The following is a 22,013-nucleotide window of genomic DNA, read 5'->3' as shown; positions in this document are numbered from 1 at the left end:
TCCAGGCTCATCGAAGGGACTCGAAGGGTTGGGGCAGCGTGCCGGAGGCTCCCGGCGTGACGAGGCATCGAGGCATCACATCTGGTGCTGCGTACGGTACTGCACTAGACCATCACACCGTGTGGACCTCCGAGAAGTTTGTGGAATCGATGGCGAGTCCTTTGTGCTTGAGTAACGCGATGAAGATGGTCATGTGTCGTGAGGCGACACACTCACTACTCAATACTCGCCAGTGCAATGTCTGCTGCCCTCGAGCATGAACTCCCATTGGCGAAAGCAGCCGTTGAGGCTCAATGTTCGTTCGGCATTCATCTCGTAGGGCTGAGAGGCGTTTTCCCTATCGATATCCCCGCCAAACCCCTGCCTCTCTCATCATCCCGCATCGGGCTCCCGAGTCCCGCCCGCTCTGTTATCCGAAGTCGAACTCGCTGTCAGATCGCACTCCATGTATCTTGCACAGCGCCACAGCAATGCCCGAGCCTCTGCCCGGTGGCAGCAGCAACCATGAACCAGACCAAGCTCCGCCGATGATCCCTGACGGCCTTCTGTCTTTCCCACAACTCTGCGCCAGCATCCATGACCGGGTCACCGCCTTCCTTGCCGAGGATGCGCCAACGGAGCGCCTGAAGAGCGTGCAAGAGCAGACGCGAACATCTTTGGGCGTGTTGGAAGAGGCTTTGGAGAGATACAGGTGGGGAGTCATGTTTGCGAGCTCCACGACTGCTTCTAACATCCACACCGCAGTCTCTCCGAGCTCTCGCTTTCGTACAATGGCGGCAAGGACTGCCTTGTACTCCTGGTACTCTACCTCTCCGCCCTGCACAGTAAAGGCTTGACCACCCTACCCGGCAGCGACGAGCAGCATCCACAGATACAATGCGTGTACATCCAAGCGCCTGATCCCTTCAAGGAGGTGGAAGACTTTGTAGCCTCGAGTGCCGCAACCTATTCCCTGTCGCTCGAGACCTACTCGAAACCGATGAGGGCCGCGTTCGCCGAGTATCTACATGACAAGCCTACGGTCAAGGCGATATTCGTTGGCACTAGGAGAACCGATCCGCATGGCGCGAGCCTGACACATTTTGATCCGACCGACCATGGCTGGCCGGATTTCATGCGCATCCATCCGGTGATAGACTGGCATTATGCGGAAATTTGGACAGTATGAGAAGGCTCTGTTTCCAGCTACCTCCAATGGCTGACAATATATTATGTAGTTTATACGGCACTTTAATATACCATACTGCTCGCTTTACGATCTTGGATATACCTCGCTGGGCGGAACGTCAGACACGCATCCCAATCCGGCGTTACTAGTGGAAACGACGGCACAGAACGGGGATGGAGTAAGAAAATTCAGACCAGCATACGAACTTGTCGAGGATGTGAAGGAGCGATTAGGAAGAGACAGATAAAAGATCGACCTTGTTGAAATTCATGGCATTTGGAGAGGTTAGCATGCAGCTGAAGAGCGTCGGAGGCGTTCTGAGCGTGTGGAGTCAGATTTTGTGCATAGACATGACCGTGTAGAGGGGTTACGTATAAGAATAGATGGTCAATAACCACCGCCAAGACTTCCATCTATACTAGCGCTATTGATTACCCAGTATCTACTCACCCTTCCCCAGCTCGAAACCGAGACTACCTTACCTTTCTCAACCATTCAACCTTGAAACGGCTGGGGTTTCCGCCGCGTGATTCTGCCTGAGGCATTCTTTAGTGCTTATCTTATCGTGACCACGGTCATTGCTCCGAAATACGCGTCACACAGTGACCGAAATTCCAGTCAAGCAAACACATAGCAGACCATTAAAAACAAAGGAACCTCCAACATGTCCGTGGAAACCATAACGACGATCTCTCCAATTACGAACAAGCCAATTTTAACGCGGAATGGCCTGACGGACGCCGACCTGCAAGCCCTCCCCACAACCGCAACCGAAGCCTTCAAATCCTACAAAAACACCCCTCTATCAGAGCGGCAACGGATAGTGAAGACAGCCCTACAGCTACTGAACGAGAGACAAGATGAGCTCGCCAAAGAGCTCACGGAGCAAATGGGACGGCCAATTGCTTATACGGCGAAGGAGATCACAACCGCTGTAGCACGAGGGGAGTACCTACTTAAGATCAGCGGGGATGCGCTTGCGGATACGGACGGCGAGCCTGAGAAGGGCTTCAAGCGTTACATCAAGAAGGTCCCTGTTGGCCCGGTCCTGGTGCTGTTCGCTTGGAATGTACGTGGCTCTACTGCTTCAATAACACTCCACGCAGCTGACCATCGGTTGTTCAGTACCCATACCTTATCCTCGTGAACTCCGTCATACCTGCACTGCTAGCAGGGAACAGCGTCATCATCAAGCCTTCACCTCAAACACCTACCATCGCGGAGCACTTCCAAGAGATCTTCCAGGAAGCGGGCCTCCCGGAGAACGTCATGCAGTACTTCCATTGCGGTTCTTTTATACAGCTGGAGACCTTGGTGAGAGCACCCGAGATCCAATTGATCTGCTTCACTGGCTCGGTGGCAGGAGGACTGGCCGTACAGCGTGCAGCGAGCGACCGGGTGGGTGTGCGCGTGGGGCTTGAACTCGGCGGCAAGGATCCGGCGTACGTCAGGCCGGACGTGGACGTGAAGTGGGCTGCGGAAAACATAGTGGATGGTGCGATCTTCAACTCGGGCCAGAGCTGCTGCAGCATCGAGAGGGTTTACGTCGCGCAAGAGGTGCACGACGAGTTTGTTGCTGCTGTACAGGAAGAGCTGAAAGGCTACAAGCTTGGAGATCCGTTCGACAAGAGCACAAACATTGGCCCAGTGGTGTCCAAAAGATCGGCGGAAACGATCCGGTCGCACATCAAGGACGCGCTGGAGAAGGGTGCGAAAGACGCTACACCAGAGAACGAATCCTTCAAGTCGCCCCCTGAAGACGGGAACTACGTCTCTCCCACTCTCCTCACAGGAGTCACGCACGAGATGACCGTCATGACAGAAGAGACCTTCGGCCCCGTCATCCCAGTGATGAAGGTCTCTAGCGACGACGAAGCCGTCAAGCTCATGAACGATAGCGTATTCGGCCTTACTGCCAGCATTTGGACCAAGGACGTTGAAGAGGGCCATGAACTGGCGGACAACGTTGAGGCAGGGACGGTGTTCATCAACCGCTGCGACTATCCCAGTCCCGACCTTGCGTGGATCGGCTGGAAGGATTCTGGGAAGGGCCAAACACTGAGCAAGTTCGGCTTTGACCAGTTCGTGAAGCTGAAGAGCTACCACATCAAGGACTACCCGAAGTAGGCGATCGGACGAAGGCATGGAAGTGTGAGTCAAGCGGCAAGTGCCAGTAAGAACATGTCATGCGTGTTACGGTCTGCCAGGGCCTAGTAGGAGGAAGGCTGATGTCGCCCGATGCCAGCTTACACGTAGATGCAAGGCACGCGCGCCACGGAACGCGCCCTCATGTGACCAGCCAGGAAGACAAACAACTTGAAACGAAGAATGCTGTAACAGGCCCCATCAGGCCATGATTGATGAGCTGAAAACGCTGCCTCGCGCGGACGGATTGCGGGGTATTTCATATTGTTCAAGCGCGTCGGCTGCAGGAGGTTTACCCAGGAGGAGTTTCCTGGCTTCGGAATGCGCCAAGATATGCAAGGACAAGTAGTACAACTCAGGTACCCGGTAAGTTGTTACTGCGAGCCAATGCGTCATCTTCTTGGTGTTGGCCAGTGATTGTAGTTGACAGTATACGTGCTGGCCTGGCATCTCTCGCTCACTATCCAATTTGCTCATCCTACCGCTGTAATCTTTATGCTAGGGCGTCGAAGCCCCAAATTTTATGCGAGTCCCTCAAGGGATCTCAACGCCTTTCAGGACTCCGAGATTAAACTCCCAAGCATTCCTTACTACATCGTCCGGCTCCCTACCCGCTTCCCGCTAATGACTCCGCAAATCAGGAATGTCAGGTTTCTGGGAAGACTCGATAAATTAAGCAAGGAATTGAGACATCGTCCGCGTGGCAACTCATTGCCATGGAATTCCACACCCTCCTGGCCGCTAGTCGATACGGCCTTAGTCACAGGTAATCTCAGCGCTTGATATATGCTACGGGTTTGCACTTCTCAAGCCGCTCTGTCCCTCTCTCAAGCCAACTCGAATAGTCATCGATACCATGACCATCTCGTTCTTCACTGTTTCCGCTTGATTGCCTTGATCGTTCCTTTCACACCATTGCACAGTCATTTCCAGCGTCCGAGCGAGCGTGTTCTATCATCGTAACCTGTACAACCAAACGCAAAAAGTCTCGTCTTTCAACAACCATTTCTCCATAGCACCCAAGACTTCACATCATCATGAGATCCTTCCACCAAATGCAAGAGAGCGTCCTCCGCCTCCTCTTCCCCTGCTTCTTCGCCCCGAAAGAAGAGGAACGCCTTCAGATCGTAAGGGAGCCCTGCTGCACCCCGTCAACCTTCCCAACCCAACCTCAGCCAAAATCACTATCCCAGGCTTTACGACACACTAACACTTCGTCGCAACTATAGGGCAGCCCTTATGAGTTCCGCAAAATCACTGGCGAACAGTAAGACTTCCATTCGCTCCATCAGTAGTACACCAATCAGCACCCTGCCCTTGCCCGCCATAGCCACTAAACATGTCCACTCCCTACTCATTCTCTTCCGCCCTCCTGATGTCCGGCCTTGTAATCCCGGTCAATAACACTCCAGCTAATCCTCTCCTCCTAGCCACCTCACCCTGCTTGAAAAACACCCCTCGGCCAACCTCAGCAGCCTCAGCCTCCCCCTTAACCTCCCGCTACGCTCGAACCCACCATCATCCACCTGTCCCACAATCGCCGAAGCCGACCTCCCAAACCCCGACCCTCACTGCACCGCCGACACCCCCCGCAAGCTAAGCTGGCGCCTAAGTCTCCGGCGGGGCTGGTGTTGTTCCGTTTCCAACGCCGGTCACATCGCGGACCCAGCAACGAACCAGAGCACGGATGTGATGCTCAAAGACCACCAATTCGACGCTCACGAGAGTGATGGTAGGAAGAGCATGAGTAGCAGGAAGAGCAGCGAGGACGAAGACGCGGGATTTGAGGCCCAGAAGTGTCTAGGCGGGAGCAGAGGACTGTTTGCTGGGAGTGCGGAATCGGTTACACTGGGAGGAGGTGGGAGTGAGGGGGAGGCTGTTGCTGATGCTGGGGATGAGGGGGAGAGCAAGAGGAAAGGGGGATCGCTCTAGTTGATTGTTGACTAGAAGAGCTTGTGTGGTGAGGATGACACAGCGAGACCTGGTAAGATGGTCGACGAATGCGTGTGTGCAATATTCGTCCGCGGCTCGTTGTCGGAAAGACCCAGAGTGATTTACCGAAGCAGAGACTGATAGATGGAGTACCTGACCTCTTCAAAAGAAACCTTCATTCTTGAGGACACTAGTCGAGCTTCAAATGTTTCCATTGCAGGCACTCGGAAATGTCCAAGGCGTCTTCGCTGAAATGGCTAAAGTTCTCTTCAAGATACACGAAAGTGCTCAAGAGCCGGTTCTTATGCCATACTGTTCCTCCGTTGTGCAGCATCGACTGCATCTTTCCAACTCGTTCGCGAGATCCACCAACCCTCGAGCGCCGCCACCAGCGCCAATGCGATAGCAGGACCCTGAAAAATATTAGTATTAGCACAACGCATTCCGCACTCCGTCCTCACAAGGAAAGAAGGTGAAGACACTCACCGCCCATAGCCCATGCAGTCCCCACCCAAGCCCAAATCCCGTGCCAAAGCTAATCGGCATAGCCACCGCATAATACGCAAAAAGGTTGATATATCCACCAATCTCCTGCCTCCCCAGCCCCCTCAGGATGCCATTGCAGTTGGCCGTGAGGGAGTCAAACAGCTGAAACGCCGCACACAGCGGCAGAACGCTTGCAACCAGGCGAATCACGCCCTCGTCGCCTGTAAACAGCTGCGGGATCCAGTTCCTGAGGCTCGACAGCAAGATCATGTTCAGCAGTCCTATGAAGACCGCCGCGACCATCGCGACCTTCGCCGCCATCTTCGCCGCATCAGCCAGCGTCGCGCCAATCAGATTCGCGATCCGCGTGCTCGCCGCGATACTGACTGGGAACGGGACCTGGTACGTCAGGGCAGTTACCGTCGCGACGACCGACTGCGCGGCCAGGTGTGTGGTGCTCATCCAACTCGCGCTCAACGTCAGGATCTCAAAGGCGAGGAACTCGGCCTCGACCATGACGAGTCCCGGGAGCGCGAGCCGGATCATAGGACCCCAGTTGCGGAAGGCGCGCCAGGTGAAGCCGCCCCAGCACTCACGGCCGGCGATCAGGTACACGTAGAGGAAGAGGAAGATGGGCAGGAGAGTGTCGGTTAGGGCGACGGCGATAGGAGCGCCGATGAAGCCCCATTTAAATTGCTGCGGAGTCTTAGCGGGTGCGCGTACTCAAACCATGCTACTTATACTTACCCAGACGAACAACCAGTTCATAAACGCGTTCAGCGGCGCGCAGATCAGTAGCACATACAGCGTCGCCGAGAACATCCCCTGCGCCTGCACGAACCGCTTCCCGCACTCGAACGCCGCATAGCCCGGCGCCCCCGCCAGGATCACCTTCAGGTACAGTCCGGCTAGCACGGCGGTCTCGGGCTCTGGCACGATGGCGTTCAAAATCGCGGTCCCGCTGAGCCAGATCACGCCGACGGGGATCGTGCAGCACCACAAGAAGTACACCATGCGCTGCAGCTGCAGGCCTACAAGTTTTTTGCGGCCGGAGCCGTAAGCTTGCGCGCAGAGGGTGTCGAGGCTGGTTGCAAGGCCTTGGTAGACGGCGTAGCCTGTAATATTGGCCGTCACTGTAAGAGTAGTGAGCGTCGTCCGAAAAGAAAGAAGTGCGGCAGCTTTGAGCAACAGGAACCCCTTTCTCCTTAGAAAACCAAACATCGGGAAATTGAGAGCAGAAGAGTTAAAGAGAGCTCAAGATGGGGACTTACTGCTCGCCAAACTCACTGCCCCCAGCTCCACCTTCCCAATGTGCCCGACCGTGAACACACTCGCGACCGTAAGGCTGTACTGCAGAATGAACGTCAAGATCAGACTCCGTGAGTACTTCGCCAGCACCTTCGCCTCCCGCTGCCACGTCGTATGGATCTGCCCCGCCGCAACCGCCTCCTCCCACTTCTTATCAATAATCTCCCGCGAGTCCTGCCCGCCATACGGCAGCGTGGGATCCCCTCCCAACAACGCCATCGTCTCCCCCGCCTCCCGTGGCACGGCACCGTCTTGCCTGTCCGCATCGCTGCTCTCAGCAGCCCCATCTTCCTCCTCATCCTCCTCAGGATGCGCGACCCATCGCCTCAAGCCCGGCACCGAAAGCCGTTTTCCGGCCCCAGGGCCCCGTGCGCCTCGCGAGCTCTCACTCCCCCGCCGCGGATGCTTCGGCGGAATGAGGTTGTTGTCCCGCAACAAACTCCTCTCCTCCACCCTCACCGCCTCCCGTTCCCTCCTGCTCAAATACCCCTGCTCAGGCAGCGAGAGCGCCGCGATGGTGGGCCGCGGACCCGCGGCGATGAAACTCGGGCGGCGGTAGGTGCCTGCGAGGTCGTGATGGGTGGGCCGGACCGTGGACTCGGAGTCTGAGGAGCTAGAAGAGGAGTGCGGGCTTGAAGCGCCATCTTCGATGTCGCGGGCGATTGAGGCGGAGGCGAGGGGTGAGGAGGCGGTGAAGGAGCCCAGTTGAGAGCGGAGGGACGTGTTGAAGGGGACGGATGCGCTGGGAACAGGCTTTGGTTGAGAGGACATGGTTGAATGGCTTTTCGGATAAAGATATGGGAAGTGACTCAGCTGTGAGGTTGAGAGGAAAGATGATATAAATAGGTGCAGATAGAAATGCTTGGTCCGAAAAACGAAGAAGAACCTCTATCACATTATAAGTCGTCAATGGACAATGGTCAACGGTCAATGATCAATTCATGGAGGTGAGAGTGAAGGAGCGCATCATGATAGACTGTGGGGAAGTTTTCGGCAGGGCTATTTGGAGGGGTCTGATGCAGGGTTTTGGCGGACTGTCTTGGGACCGAACCGCTTGGCAACCCGATGTGTATTTTATTGACGGATCCTTCATCCTCCCGTCTGATAGCTATGTAGTGCTTCCTTACCCTAGCCGACCGTTTTGAAGGCGTCGACGGGGTAAATCTAAGGACTACCACCATTTAGTTGTGGACCAGGTATTGAAGGTCAGGACAGCTGAGCTGGGCCCACCTACACACCATCTCTTAGTTGTTTCGCGTCATTTTCGAGCAGCGTTGATTATGCAGTGACAACGCGTGATGCTGCCTCTCTCGAGACTATAAAACGAAAAGCGGGAACCTGGAAGAGGTTTGCTCATTTCTCTCATTGTGATCTTTTTGACACATCCCTAGCACATCACAGTGCGGTGGAAACCCTTTCCAACGCCATCCCATGCGTATCAAACAAATCGAATCCCACCTTTCCGACGAAAGCTGCGTGACCAGAAGTACGATCAGCGCCAAAAACCGTGAATGCCCTAGCGATAGCAATAGAATGAATATACAGCCCGTCTCCCATCAACCAATCACATCTACAGATCCTCATCATCGACGTCGATAGCGTCTGGGTTAGCCGCCACGGCTTTTGGTGCTGCATCTGGCCTATTCCCACCTTCTGGGCCTGTGCTGGCTGCTACGAAGCCTTGCGGCGCCCTTGCCTGCCGTTCGAGCGCCGCTATAGCGTCTGCGTTCTCCTGCGCATCTGCGGTGTCTCCGTTCGTGCCGTCGGCCGCCATCGCCTGACTTCTCGCCAGAGCTTGAGAAGCGATGAAGTTGACATCGGTGCTGCACAAACTGTTAGCCTAAACTCGCGCCAATATAGTAACAAAACGCAATCTTCGGAGAGAAGGGAAGGGAGAGGAGGGGAGAGCAAACATACTTGTACTGCGCCTGCACACTCCTCTTGATTCTCAACATCTCCCTAAACGTATCCTCATTCCCATGCTGCACCTCAAACTGCTCCCACTTCGTCCAGAAGCCCGGATCCGTCCTCGGATCCGCATACTGGCTTGCATGGCCATAGATAGCCCTCGCGCGATCAATCTCACCCAACCTCCTCTCCATCTCCGCAAACTTGAGACACATGTCCTTGGCCTCGGCATCCGGCAGCGCCTCGATCGCGCGCTCGTAGATCGTCCGCGTCGACGTGAGACCAAAATTCGACGCGCTCTTTGTGATGTAGAAGTCGAACATCTCGCGCCTGTCCTCGTCGGCGACAGCACGGGTGGCGCGCTCGTATATGCGCATCGCGTGGCGCGCGAGTCCACGCTCCTCCTCCAGCGCGCCGTACATCAGATAAAGGACTTTGGCGAATTTGGGTGGGCAGCCCTCGACAGCTTGCTCAAAGAGGTCGCGCAGGCGTTCGATGCCGAGATTGCGCGCGACGGCTTTGGTGAGGTAGAGGTTCCACAGCTCGAAGGCGACCGGATAGGAGAAGAGGTCGAGGCCGCGCTCGTAGATCTTGAACGAGTCTTCGAAGTAGGCATTTTCTTCTAGCAGGTTCGCGTAGTTGACGACTGTTTGGGGGGTTGCGATTCGGAGCTCGAAGATGCGCTCGTAGACGCGCCGGGTTTCGTCCAGTGAGGAGACGGATTCGACAAGGTCGACGTAGAAGGACCAGAGCTTCCAGCTCTTGTGTACGCGCTGATGCGGCGAGAGCGTCTCGTCGAAGTAGTCAACTGTTGAGCGTTTGGGCGCTTGTGTTGCTTTGGCCATGATGTCGACGGCGCGGTCGAAGTTCTCGGCGCGCAGCTCCATCTCTGCCCACTCACACCACATCTCTGCGAGCTCGGCGACGGACTTGAAGGGGACTTTGACTGCCTTTCCCATGATGATTCGTGCACTCCTTAGGTCTCCGCCTTCCTCGTAGAACTTGGCGTAATTGGCCCAAAGCTCGTGAAACTTGCCGACCGCTAGCTTAGGCTTGACGGCTGCAATAGCGTCGGTGTAGGTCTGGACAACTTCTCTCTTGTTGTCGCCCCACAATGCGACTCGCTTTTCCCATTCGTTGACGTTGTTGGGGTTTTGGCGGAGGAGCACGTCGTTCACGAGGAACGGCCGGCGGTCCATCAGTTGTTCGAAGCGCATAAGACGGATGTCGAGGTCGAGATCCGCGTCCGGGTCTACTTTGCCCTTTTCTGACCTCTTTGCTGCTTCGTCCATCTTGATGCCGATAAGCGCTTCCTCGGCATCCGAATACGTGTCGAACACGATGGAGAAGTCTCTCACGGTCATTACCGTCGTGATGCCCTCTTCGAATACATCCCTCGCTCTTTCGTAGTCGCCCTTGTTGATCCAATACCGGGCCAATCCCACCCACAAAATCCCTCTCTGATCCGCAAACCTCAGTATGCCGCTCCGCACAATCTTCTCCACGTCAATCCCAACATCGTCTCCCGTCTCAACCTCTTTTGCATGGTCGATGAGCAGCTCCAGCATCTCAGTCCAAAACTGAAACGGACCCTTTGCTTCCCGGCTCTTAAACCGCGGATCGTTGAGAATGTCGATATACTTCTGAACCGCCTCCGTATAGCGTCCGTTCTCCACCAGCAGGTTGATGAACTCCTCGGCATGCTCAGGATGTAGCTGCATATACCGGCGCCATATCCTCACCGCGGTATCGCCGCCTGCAGAAGTCGCAAAGGGCCGGAAGAGCGCCCATATGCGGTTGTGTTGCGTGATAGGAAGCGCGCGGAGGGCGCGATCGAAGGAACGTCGTGTTTGCGTAACGAGTGGCTGGCGGAGGAGAAACTGAAGGTACATCTCCCATATACGCGGCATCTTATTCAGGAGCACAAGCGCGCGCTCAAACAGCGCGTTGACCTTGCTAAACTGCGCCGCGAACTTCGCGGGATTCTTCTTCCGCAGGTGCTTGGTGCGTAGCTCGAGATACAGCTTCCACAGCTTATACGATCGGGGTAGCGTCGTGCAGGCCCGCTCGAGCACGAAGGCCTGCTCGAGGAGAGAGCCATGCTGCCGCTTGAAGTTGAAGTAGTCGAGCCAGGGTTTTATGCTGCCGGGATTGCGGATGATGTCTTGCTCGTATATCACGTCGGTCTCGGAGATGAGGTACAGGTCGGAAGACATTGTCGCGGCGAATATGCGCTTTGGTTTGGGGAATGCGAAGGGGACCGCTGCGCGGAGGAGCTCGCCGGGCATGCCTCAGGCTCTTTCTAGGCGACCGGATGCCAGCGCCGGAGGCCTCGGTACACGAATTGGCGACCTGATGGAGAGGGTGTTGTCGAGGTTGCGGCGAGGTGTGCGGGCTGTCAGAGTTGCGCGCTTCGATTATGTTTCGCGGTCACACTTCGGCTGACTGGGAGCTTCGGCGGGACATCAACCTACGACATCACAGCAGCGAGGTGTGATAGCAGCCCAATAATTCGACTCACCTCACAAACACCTCTGTTTGGAAAAGATTCGGAACAACCATCTTGGACCTCTCTATCGTGCCTGCTTCGCCGCGGGAACCGACGATCATTCGCCAACATGTCCGGCGCGGGGGTGCGTAACCAAATCTCGATGGAGCTATGAGACGGCACTGATATAGGCCCTAGGCAAGGGAATCCGTCTTCCCTACCCGGCAAGTGCTGGGTCAGATGAAGAGCAAGCTTAAGGGAGCTCAAACCGGCCACGACCTGCTCAAGAGGAAGAGTGAAGCGTTGACAAAGTAAGCATAACTAGTCCTCAAACGCTCGTACCAAGCTAACAGAAGCCCTTCACCAGACGCTTCCGCGGTATGATATGGCCTTGTTTAACCCTTCAACAGAAACATGCAAGGCTGAACTAGTGCCATCTCAGAAATAACCCGTCGCATTGACGAAGCAAAGCGAAAAATGGGCCGCGTGATGCAAATCGCCGCCTTCTCCCTCGCCGAAGTGACCTACGCCGTCGGCGGCGGCAACATCCTCTACCAGATCCAGGAGTCCGCCAAGCAGGCCCGGTTCCGCGTCCGCACGAAACAAGAGAACGTGTCCGGCGTGTTCCTGCCGGCCTTTGAGAGCTTCACCACCGAGGGCAATAACGACTTTGGGCTGACCGGGTTGGGGAAGGGAGGCCAGCAGGTGCAGCGGTGTCGGGAGACGTATGCCAGGGCAGTGGAGACGCTGGTGGAGCTTGCGAGTCTGCAGACGGCATTCGTGATTTTGGATGAGGTTATTAAGGTTGTGAATCGGAGGGTGAATGCAATGTGAGTGATCTCTTACCACGAGCGAGAGAAGGGTGGAATAGCTGACATGGAGTAAGTGAGCATGTCATCATACCGAAAACGGAGAACACGATCAAGTACATCAACTCCGAACTGGACGAGCTAGATCGGGAGGAGTTCTATCGGCTGAAGAAAGTGTCCAACAAGAAAGAACGGGATGCAGCGGCCGCCGACATTGAGAGAGAAGCGCAAAAGAAAAAAGATGACTCCAGTAATGAGGAGGACGTGGATGAGGAAGGGCGGATGCAGATGAAGGACTTGCTTGGCGATCAGGATAACGAGGATGTCATTTTCTAAGATCACATGTTCGCTGCATGTTCGCTATAGTCACGTTATGATATCCCATGCTAAGTTCGTGACACTAAGAGAACTTTGATCGGTGCTATGTACGGCCATAGCGTAACATTCTCGTCGCACCCGGTGGCCGAGTCAGATCGCCAAACCACTGAGGATTATATTGAGGGGGTGGGCGATACAGCCGCAAGCGCCACTTGACTATTTGCTGGAGCACTGATATGCTGTAAAGCACATCTAATGTGACTCAGAAAGTACGTCCACCGAAGCCTCGATATCATTTGAAACGCGAGTTTTAGCAGGTCGAGCAGATGTGTAGGAAACAATAGAAGCCATCCGCTGACGTTCGCCAGAACACAAAGCAATCAATGACAAGCTCCAGGGGTATATAACAGTAGTTGCCCAACGCCTCCAGCTACCAACTTTACGCGTCCGGGTCATCCGCCGTAAACATAGCCGAACCTAGCTCAGCCATGGACGTCATATCGTTCTTTAGTTCCATCGTCTTGTTTCTGCAGTGCACGACCAGAATTGCCGCCGCAAGGCTGTTCCAGACATCGTAGTCGCTCTGCTTGTAATTGAACATGCCCATCATGTGCAACTCGGGTTCCGGCGTATAGCAGTCATACGCGACAAAAGCCATCAACGTAGAGGCCATAACGATGCCATAAAGGGTGGGCAGCTCATGCGAAAATGCCTCGCTTGGTGGCTCAAACGACTGAGAACCATCGGCGCTCTCTACGCTGGAATGAATGCGGAACGCATCGGCATAGTAGTCACGGAGGTTGCCAAGCTTAGCAAGCATGTTCTTGCCAATTTCTTCCGTACTCATCTCGCTGCTTCCGGCCTCTAACACCAGGATGGGGATCGTGGCGAAACTGAGCCCACCATCGTCGTAGGACCATTTGAGGTAGCTTTCCAGAGCGCGAAGGATAACTTGCTCCGGAGGACGGAAAGGGTTCTTGGTTTCGAGAGCATCGCGGACGCGCGGTCCGAGGCCGATTAGCGCATTGAGTGCTTTAGTTGCTGTTTGCACAGATCAGCTCCACATCAAATCGTCAGCGCGCAGGGTTTTTCTCTCACCTCGGAAGTCCTTCCCTACGACGGATTTGATGAAAGCTTCCTCGTTGTTCGCGGTAAATAGCTCGCTAGGTAGTGTCGAGAAGTCCAATTCCCAGCTCTTCGGCATCAGCGGCTCAAAGCCACGCATCTGGAACTTCTGAACCAACTCAATCGCGTCTTCAGTCCATCCCTCGGCGCGCATGCTACGAGCCTGTTCGGCATGTTTCTCAAGAACCGATTCTCGGTCGAACGTCTTCTGCTTAAATCCTTCATAGCGCTTTTCAGTGACAACAATCGTCTCATCATTGACGTTCAGGGTGCTGTCTTGGTGGACTGATGGACTCCCAAGATCGTCGATCAAGGTGTCGCCTTCAAAGTCGAGACCTGGCGTTTGGAGGTCGGCGGTTCTCGAGGTAGCCGGCGTGAGCATAAGACGCTCGCCGGGATTGGAGGATCTCTGTATCAAGGGCGGTGTGCCGAGCTGCCAGTTGTCGATGCGAGTGTCGGGACTCATGGAGCGTCCCAAAGAACTACGAACGGGCTTGCGTCCATGTTTGCGAGGTGTTGGCTTGGTAGAAAGAGGAGTGACTTTCGCTTTGAAGGGCTTGTCGCGCCGCGCTTGTGTCTTGCGCGGTGAGACATAGTCCCAGAACCGCTGGCTGAGTCTTTGGAACAGTGGCATCTTGAGACTTGGAGAACGATGGCTTCTTTTGACAGACGGGGAGAGGTTTGGCGTGGACCTGGTGGGGTGATTGCGAAGCGTTGCGAAGAAGCTGGCAGCCTCAGTGCACCGCTGCCTCAGCGGTTGTGGCTAACTTGAGGTGAGAATACGTTGGATGGCATATTGGCAGGATATCACAGGCACCAGAGGAAGAAAGGTCGGTTGACAATAGCCATTATCTACATTGTGTTTGTGCTTGTGCTTGAGGCTGTCCGGAAATGGATTGATGGAAGTGAAAGAGGTGACGCGAAGTGGCTGGCGCGGTGAGGCGCGCGAACGGCACGTGACGCGGTATCTCCCCATGCCCTAGCCTCTGTTGCGACCCCAGATGTCCAACAAACTTCCGCGTAAGTAACTACCTATAGGTAACTAAACAGGATCTCGTCAATCTCTCTTTGGTGGCTTTACTGGTCAGCGTCGGATGAGATCGTTTTCCAGTTCTGCACGAAATGATCGTCGTAGAGAAAACCGCGGCCCTGTCGATACATGCCCAACGCGGCGAGTTACATCTACGATGGCTGATGGATCTGCATACCAGCGCCCGGAAAACAAAGTCTGCCACTCCCGCTTGTAGGCTCGACGCTTGATTCTCTATTTCTAGCCTCTTGGCCCTCGAAGCACATTGCCGAGTTTCAGGAGTCCAGCCTCAGGTCACTAATCGTCTAGCACGCCGGGCGTGAAAAAAGCCTTACGGCATGGAGCTAACTACCTCGTTATCAAGCGCTCCGCTACCGTCAACTCCACAAAGTACACCACGGTCACCCACTACAATTATTCTTCGACGTGAGCGATAGAACGACAAACCTTGCCTTGGCTATCCAGACCGTGTTGTGGAGTGTTGGGTTGATCACAGAGACGACTTTGTTGTTGATGAGGCCCTGGTTTCTACGTTCGCGGTGAGGCTTTCCCCCCGCTTGACATATCTGGGTACACTAGGGTAGCGTAGCAACTGGACTGTCTCCGGTCTCCTCACTACTCGAGTAGTGTTTGCGGACAGCTCCAGATTGTCTGGAAAGCCCAGAGTGTTGAGCGCTTCCGCTTCGGGCCAACCCTAGACTGCATAGCGGCGGGTCTCTTCTTCATTTGTCTCGGTCAAGCGATTGTCTTACCTTGTTCGTATAGCAGCATGATCGGCAACTCGCAATGGGGCAGATCAAGCACAGTCCAGATCTGCGCTCTTTACTGTAAGCCCGAGTCTAGGCAAGCTCTTCTACTGCGCCTCGCCGTGAGGACCCGATACAAATAACTTCACATTCCTTGAATTCCTCGGTCCACCATCTTGTCTTTGCAAACGTTTCGCGCACATCTTCATTCATTATCTCCTCCATTCCAGTCGTGACCATGGTCGTACTACTCCAATCATTACCAATCTCCTTCTTTGCGCTGCTTGTTCTCGACGTGCTGGGGATCCAAGCAGCTCCTCAAGCTGCGGCGCTGGGAACCTGCAACAGCGGCCTCGCTAGGGCTGCCGCTCAAGCCCTTGTTGCTCCTGCCTGGAGTTCCAGGGCCTACGAATTCTGCAGCACCTACATTTCAGTGCCACGAGCCACGAAGATTGTCGCCACTACAAGGCCTGCAGTTACGGACACGACCGTTTACGTGACGTCCACCATAGCAACGATCACGGTTCCAACGACTGTTGTGGGGGGCACCACGACAACGACTGTCTCTACAATCACTCCTCTTGCCACTACGACCAAGACTACGACTGTCACCGAGGCGGTGGCCCAGGCCCCTACAAAACGGGATGTTCAGATCGAAGAGCGCCAGGGCCGCACCTCACTCTTGCCCATAGTCAGCAACTTTGCGGCATCGGTGGTGTCGAGCGCGTGCTCGTGCGTCAAAAACAGGATACCGATCAAGACATCTTCGGTCACTGCGACCTCTCCTACACGCGTCACCGCCACTTCCACGGCTTCTGGTACGGCGACGGAGCCCCTCACAGTCACTATCCAGGAAGTTTCCTCAGAAATCGCCACGGCCCCCACCTCGGTAAGTCGAACTGATCGCCAATACATCAATACACCTTTGGGGATCATATTAGCTGACCCTGGAATCTCTGACAGACCGTGACCGTTCTCGAGACGACGACGGTAGCTGCTTCCCCTTCGTGCACTAAGATGCTCTTTAACGGAGACTTTGAGCATGGAGACTTTGATTTCGGCGAGCTTATACCATTGCGAGGAGACGCCGGTCTTCCTGAGTGTGAGATCAAGAATCGGGACTCCCTATCTCTCGGTCCCAACCCACCCTCAACAAGCTTTGGCTGGCTACACTGCCGCTGGACTCATGCATCTGAAGTGCAACTCCAGCAAACCCTTGACTTGTGCGTAAACGATAAATATCACATCGAGTTCACGTCCGCATGGAATTCGGATGCTTCGAATGCCTACGGCTCAATCAGTGTGTGGTTGGCTGGGCGCATAGTCTACCGGACACCTGCAGTGACCGATTTTTCTCCTAGCACTTATAAGACGAGCAGAACTGCCGCGTTTACAGCTACAAGCGACAAGATGGACATGCAGATTATCTTCAACAGTGCTTCTGGGGTTACGGGCTTCAACCTGGATGATGTCCGGGTTGTTAAGGAGCCGGCACCATAGTGGCTTGGGCCAAGGACCTTGCACATATATCTGCAGTTTTCACGCTTGAAATAGACATTGGGGCAAGATTTCGGTCAACGTCTACATGTACTTAGTGTTAGATGATTCTGCATCTACTCCCATGTTCATTTGTCGCGTCTCTACGCAACGTGACTAGACAAGTTTGCGAGCAGGTAGGGTTCTAGGACTAGATCGTCGAACTCTTCAGGCTTGGATGTGCTCGAAACCCCATACTCAGAAATGGACATTCCTCGACGATTCTCCAATCTTAGCAATTTAGCCACACGGTTACGTTTCAACTGTTAGGGCAGAGCCCATAACAGGAATGGACAACCTTCATATAAATCAACTCAGAACAGATAGACGTTGCCTGGAGGGAGATCTTATTTTGCTCAACTCTTGTTGGCACTAAACCCCCAGCCCAACTAGATTCTGAGGCTCCGTTGTCCAGAAAACGCCCCACCATCGCTGCCCGGGGATCTCCCGTCTCAACCAGTCCACTGCCCTTGCGGAGTTGAAGTTGACTACAAACCTACACCTCACGGGACACCATCGCTGCGAGGCACAATGAACTGCTTCACTCTCTCGAGGTCGACGGCCCTCCGTTTGCGTCAATCAGCTATTCCACAACTAAAGCAAGCCTCGAGGGCCTTCAGCACCGTTCTCGACACCCCCACCATCTCCGCCGAAACTCCAGCGAGCCCCTCAACCCGCTCAACACTACAAGATGCCCTTACAGCAAACAGGCCGCGAACGAACTGGACAAAGGAAGAGATATCAGACATCTATAACACGCCGCTCATGGAGCTGGCATTCGTTGCCGTACGGACTTCCCCCCAAATCTCCCACCCAAGACGGAGCGTCCTATACAATTGAACCACCAAACACGGCCAACTGACACGGCAATAACTAGGGCACCCTCCACCGCCGCTTCCACAACCCCTCCTCAATCCAAATGTGCACCCTCATGAACATCAAAACCGGGGGCTGCAGCGAAGACTGCTCCTACTGCGCGCAATCCAGCCGCTACTCCACCGGGCTAAAAGCAACCAAACTCTCCTCCGTCGACTCCGTCCTCGAGGCCGCGCGCATCGCCAAATCGAACGGCTCCACCCGCTTCTGCATGGGCGCCGCCTGGCGCGACATGCGGGGCCGCAAGACCAACCTCAAGAACATCAAGGCGATGGTCGAGGGCGTGCGGGCACTGGACATGGAGGCATGCGTCACGCTCGGTATGATTGACGCTGCCCAGGCGCAGGAGCTGAAGGAGGCAGGGCTCACCGCTTATAACCATAATGTCGATACGAGTAGGGAGCACTATCCGAGCGTTATCACGACGAGGACGTATGATGAGAGGCTGGCGACGATCGAGAATGTGAGGCAGGCAGGCATTCATGTGTGTACGGGCGGCATCTTGGGGCTGGGCGAGCTGGCCCGAGACCACGTGGGTCTGATCCATACTGTCGCGACCATGCCCGCGCATCCGGAGTCTTTCCCCGTGAACGCCCTGGTGCCGATTAAGGGAACGCCGCTGGGAGACCGGTTGGCGGAAACCGGGAAGATGCCCATCGAGTTCGATGCCGTGCTGCGGACCATTGCGACGGCGCGGCTGGTGATGCCCACTACTATCATCAGGATTGCAGCGGGTAGGACGACAATGAGCGAGGAGAAGCAGATGCTGTGCTTCATGGCGGGCGCGAATGCGGTGTTTACTGGCGAGAAGATGTTGACGACAGAGTGCAATGGCTGGGATCAGGACAGGGAGATGTTTGAGAGGTGGGGGTTGAGGCCTATGAAGTCGCACGAGGTGAGGCAGGGTAGGGTCGAGGAAGCAGAAGAGGTTGGTGAGGTGCCGGAGCCGGTGATGACGAGGCCGAACACGCTTGAGAGGCTGCAGAAGAGTACGGCAACTGCTGCACTCTAGAAGAATGATGCGACGAAACCTTGGACGAAAGGGGTATAGAAAAGGAGTTCTTGGGACGCATTGGCATACCGGTTGGCGGTCGAGTTGTAGATGTGAATATAGATCTATGGCGCTTTTGAGACTAGGCTGCGTGTAGTAGCTAAGTAACGTCACGTACAAACCCACAAAAAGCGTCTATCTACGATGACCACGCAAGGAATGCCAATCGGGTCCTTTTAGTCAGTTCTCTTCCGAATCTTCGTCCCCATAAACGTGTCACAAACGTGCCCTCTCTGGCGACGCCTCCATCAGTTTGTCCGAAGCGGTGTGCAACCTGAGCCAGCTGTCTATTCGGTCGACAAGTCTTCGAATCTGCTGAGACGTATTGCCAGCGTGCACACAGATCCTGATCCTCGACGTGCCCTCAGGTACTGTAGGCGGGACAACAGCACGCACCACAAAGCCACCCTCTTGGCAGTGTCGCGCGAGACTCCTCGGCTGGGAAGTCAAGACAGCAAAGATAGGCGATACGGGTGCCTCGGACGGGACCTGGATCCAATGATCGATGTCTGGCACGCCTGCATACCTAGCTCTCAGAGCTTGGAGGCGGCTGAATAGCTCTTCTACTAAAGACCGCAGATGTAATTGAAGCTTTGATTGAAGTGACAAGTCAGACTCTGAGTCGAAAGGAAACAAGTACTCACTGGTGTTGGCTTACCGGTTCTGTGTGGCCGTCCCAGAGGAGGCTGTAGGCTGCTCTTATGGCAGCTAGACTGGGATATGACATGAATGTCGTATAGATGAGGGGTCGCGAGTAGTTGATAAGGTAGTGTCGCACAACGGGCGAACAGAGTATGATGGCTGTTTGAGAGTCAGTGATGCTAACGATAGATGCGGAATCAGTGCAGCGTCAGAGCGGAGGTGTGGAACAGATGACAAAATGCATCCTACCTCCATTACAAGCCAGCGCCTTGCCGAACGTGTGCAGCCTCGCAAAAACCCTCCCCTCTAGACCAAGCTCACACACCAACCCCCTTCCCCTCGAGCCAAGCGCACCGGTCGAGTGCGCCTCGTCTACAATGACATGGCCGTTCCTCTGCGGTAGTAAGCGCTCCACGACCTCGACGATCGCCTTCAACGGTGACAGGTCTCCATCCATGCTGTAGACCGCCTCGACCGCGACGAAGACGTTTCTGCGACCCCTCCGGATAGAGTCGTCACCGGCAACGCACCCCTCGAGCACCTTCTGCAAGTCCTCGACCGAGTTATGCTCAAACGCAATCCGCTTGGCTCTCGACAACCTCATGCCATCGTGCACGCTTGCATGGATGAATGCGTCGTAGACGACCACATCGTTCGGCTGCGGTATGCAAGCGAAGATGCCGGCATTGGCGTCGAAGCCTGAGTTGCACAGCAACCCTGCGGGTGCGTTGTGGAAGGCAGCTATATCGCGCTCGAGGACTTCAGCGTACTCTGAGTTCCCGTCCAGAAGTCTTGAGCCACCGCTACCGATTCGGAAGGAGGAGTCGCGCTGGAGCTCCTGGAGATAGGCAGCGCGCAAGGCGGGGCTGGTGGAGAGGGATAGGAAGTCATTGGAGGAGAAGTCGACGGCGCTGGACGGGGACACGGTCAGGTTGCGGAGAGTGGATGATGCCCGTCGTCTGTCGAGGTGGTGCTTGAGAGTCCGCTCGAGATTGGACATGTTCTTGTTGTTATTGTCCATTATGTGTGTTCAGTCGTATTTACCAAGTTAACGACATTATCCTGAGCTTCAATGGCAGTTGTTGAGGCTGGGGCAAGAACCGCCGTCCGCCGTCCGCCGTCCCGTCCCCGCCAAAAAGTTCCCTGCATGAGGTGAGCGCGCGACGTCGCGGCTTCACGACTTCGCGATCTCACGTGCCTTCGTCTCAAACCTCGAACCTCACCTTAACTTCTACATCCACCACCGAATACTCTGACCTACAACAACCGCAAAGATGACGACCACCAACCCTCCCAACAACACGTACGCTATCCGCTCCGGTCAGCATCGCACCGCGCTGACCCGCGCCGTAGGCTTTACGTGCGCAATCTCGAGGAGCGCATCAAGATCCCCGAGCTGACATCCGCGCTCTCCGAAATCTTCAGTGAATACGGCACCATCATCGACATCGTCGCCAAGAAGTCGCTCAAACGCAGGGGTCAGGCCTTCATCGTCTTCGACTCGCCCGATGCCGCCCAGCGCGCCCTCGAGGAGGTGCAGGGCTTCGACCTGTTCGATAAGCCCATGCAGTTGGACTACGCCCGGACGCGGAGCGATGCGACAGTGAAGGTGGAGGGGACTGAAGAGGAGCTTGAGGTGCATAAGAGGAGGAGACTGGCTGAGAAGGGTGATTGGCTCCTTGCTCATTATCCGAACCCGACTGTCGTCATCAAGTCAGCTAATCCGAGCGCCATACACAGAGCGCAAGCAAGCTCTCGCCGCCGCCGAGGAACAGAAGAAGCTCAAGCGGCCCGCAGCCGGTGCCCCCGAGCCGGTCGCCGCCCGTCCCGCCAAAACAACCCGCGGTGCCGGCCTCAAGTCTACCGGCGGCGCCGCAGCCGTCATTCCGGACGAGTACCTTCCGCCCAACAAGATTCTGTTCGTGCAGAACTTGCCTGAAAACTACGACGTCGATGCGCTGTCAGCTATCTTCAGCCGCTTCGAGGGGTTCAGGGAAGTGCGGCTTGTGCCTGGAAGGAAAGGTATCGCGTTCGTGGAGTACGAGGCTGAGACGGGAGCGATTAGCGCCAAGGAGAGCACGGCGGGGATGACACTTGGTGATGAGGGGAAGCTGATCAAAGTGACGTACCAGAGGCAGTGAGGTGTTGTTGAGGCATGCTGGGCGTTAACTATGGACTGAGCATCAGGCCTAGTACCAAAAGTTTTCAGCGGCCATGTGACGCGGAGTCTCTAATACTAAACTTAAGCAAGAAAGAAACATCGCATTTACTATAACAGTCACCCAACGAGAGTTCTGCGGATCTTACACTGTCTTAACATCTCCGTCACCGCTAGCTAACAACTCTCTCTTGTCTACTCCATCGTACAAGGGTGCTAATTAGTGGGGAGCCTCAGCCCATGGGCATTGCACGGTTTATCGCGACGAAAAGAATTCAAAAACATAC

The 22,013-nt window shown here is 55.2% G+C and overlaps 11 protein-coding genes across 11 annotated transcripts; 7 read left to right on the top strand and 4 right to left on the bottom strand.

Moving 5' to 3' along the window:
* Positions 1 to 470: 470 nt before the first annotated feature.
* W97_00018 (uncharacterized protein) lies at positions 471 to 1,168 on the top strand (the record flags this gene model as incomplete). Its single annotated transcript, XM_007777936.1, has 2 exons — positions 471 to 691; positions 745 to 1,168. The coding sequence occupies 2 exons, from the start codon at positions 471 to 473 to the stop codon at positions 1,166 to 1,168; spliced, it is 645 nt and encodes a 214-aa protein (XP_007776126.1).
* A 664-nt stretch (positions 1,169 to 1,832) lies between these two features.
* On the top strand, positions 1,833 to 3,295 carry W97_00017 (uncharacterized protein; the record flags this gene model as incomplete). The annotated part of the gene is made up of 2 exons (XM_007777935.1): positions 1,833 to 2,237; positions 2,294 to 3,295. 2 exons carry the CDS (start codon positions 1,833 to 1,835, stop codon positions 3,293 to 3,295), a joined length of 1,407 nt encoding a protein of 468 aa, XP_007776125.1.
* A 1,357-nt stretch (positions 3,296 to 4,652) lies between these two features.
* W97_00016 (uncharacterized protein) lies at positions 4,653 to 5,245 on the top strand (the record flags this gene model as incomplete). The annotated part of the gene is made up of 2 exons (XM_007777934.1): positions 4,653 to 4,690; positions 4,744 to 5,245. 2 exons carry the CDS (start codon positions 4,653 to 4,655, stop codon positions 5,243 to 5,245), a joined length of 540 nt encoding a protein of 179 aa, XP_007776124.1.
* Positions 5,246 to 5,435: 190 nt separating this feature from the next.
* W97_00015 (uncharacterized protein) lies at positions 5,436 to 7,810 on the bottom strand (the record flags this gene model as incomplete). Its single annotated transcript, XM_007777933.1, has 5 exons — positions 5,436 to 5,557; positions 5,619 to 5,658; positions 5,732 to 6,427; positions 6,479 to 6,864; positions 7,003 to 7,810. The coding sequence occupies 5 exons, from the start codon at positions 7,808 to 7,810 to the stop codon at positions 5,436 to 5,438; spliced, it is 2,052 nt and encodes a 683-aa protein (XP_007776123.1).
* A 799-nt stretch (positions 7,811 to 8,609) lies between these two features.
* Positions 8,610 to 11,235, bottom strand: W97_00014 (pre-mRNA-splicing factor syf1; the record flags this gene model as incomplete). The annotated part of the gene is made up of 2 exons (XM_007777932.1): positions 8,610 to 8,862; positions 8,957 to 11,235. The coding sequence occupies 2 exons, from the start codon at positions 11,233 to 11,235 to the stop codon at positions 8,610 to 8,612; spliced, it is 2,532 nt and encodes an 843-aa protein (XP_007776122.1).
* Positions 11,236 to 11,565: 330 nt separating this feature from the next.
* Positions 11,566 to 12,580, top strand: W97_00013 (V-type proton ATPase subunit D; the record flags this gene model as incomplete). Its single annotated transcript, XM_007777931.1, has 4 exons — positions 11,566 to 11,580; positions 11,634 to 11,746; positions 11,867 to 12,265; positions 12,322 to 12,580. The coding sequence occupies 4 exons, from the start codon at positions 11,566 to 11,568 to the stop codon at positions 12,578 to 12,580; spliced, it is 786 nt and encodes a 261-aa protein (XP_007776121.1).
* Positions 12,581 to 13,001: 421 nt separating this feature from the next.
* Positions 13,002 to 14,321, bottom strand: W97_00012 (uncharacterized protein; the record flags this gene model as incomplete). The annotated part of the gene is made up of 2 exons (XM_007777930.1): positions 13,002 to 13,603; positions 13,661 to 14,321. 2 exons carry the CDS (start codon positions 14,319 to 14,321, stop codon positions 13,002 to 13,004), a joined length of 1,263 nt encoding a protein of 420 aa, XP_007776120.1.
* A 1,380-nt stretch (positions 14,322 to 15,701) lies between these two features.
* W97_00011 (uncharacterized protein) lies at positions 15,702 to 16,963 on the top strand (the record flags this gene model as incomplete). Its single annotated transcript, XM_007777929.1, has 2 exons — positions 15,702 to 16,352; positions 16,427 to 16,963. The coding sequence occupies 2 exons, from the start codon at positions 15,702 to 15,704 to the stop codon at positions 16,961 to 16,963; spliced, it is 1,188 nt and encodes a 395-aa protein (XP_007776119.1).
* A 567-nt stretch (positions 16,964 to 17,530) lies between these two features.
* W97_00010 (uncharacterized protein) lies at positions 17,531 to 18,887 on the top strand (the record flags this gene model as incomplete). The annotated part of the gene is made up of 2 exons (XM_007777928.1): positions 17,531 to 17,785; positions 17,877 to 18,887. 2 exons carry the CDS (start codon positions 17,531 to 17,533, stop codon positions 18,885 to 18,887), a joined length of 1,266 nt encoding a protein of 421 aa, XP_007776118.1.
* A 255-nt stretch (positions 18,888 to 19,142) lies between these two features.
* W97_00009 (uncharacterized protein) lies at positions 19,143 to 20,589 on the bottom strand (the record flags this gene model as incomplete). Its single annotated transcript, XM_007777927.1, has 3 exons — positions 19,143 to 19,517; positions 19,585 to 19,727; positions 19,818 to 20,589. 3 exons carry the CDS (start codon positions 20,587 to 20,589, stop codon positions 19,143 to 19,145), a joined length of 1,290 nt encoding a protein of 429 aa, XP_007776117.1.
* Positions 20,590 to 20,842: 253 nt separating this feature from the next.
* Positions 20,843 to 21,709, top strand: W97_00008 (uncharacterized protein; the record flags this gene model as incomplete). Its single annotated transcript, XM_007777926.1, has 3 exons — positions 20,843 to 20,871; positions 20,922 to 21,235; positions 21,309 to 21,709. The coding sequence occupies 3 exons, from the start codon at positions 20,843 to 20,845 to the stop codon at positions 21,707 to 21,709; spliced, it is 744 nt and encodes a 247-aa protein (XP_007776116.1).
* Positions 21,710 to 22,013: the final 304 nt, after the last annotated feature.

Source organism: Coniosporium apollinis, assembly GCF_000281105.1.
Source record: "Coniosporium apollinis CBS 100218 chromosome Unknown supercont1.1, whole genome shotgun sequence".
NCBI classification, from domain to species: Eukaryota; Fungi; Ascomycota; class Dothideomycetes; genus Coniosporium; species Coniosporium apollinis.
Note: the sequence above shows the minus strand (reverse complement) of the source record. Positions and strands in the feature narration are given on the sequence as shown.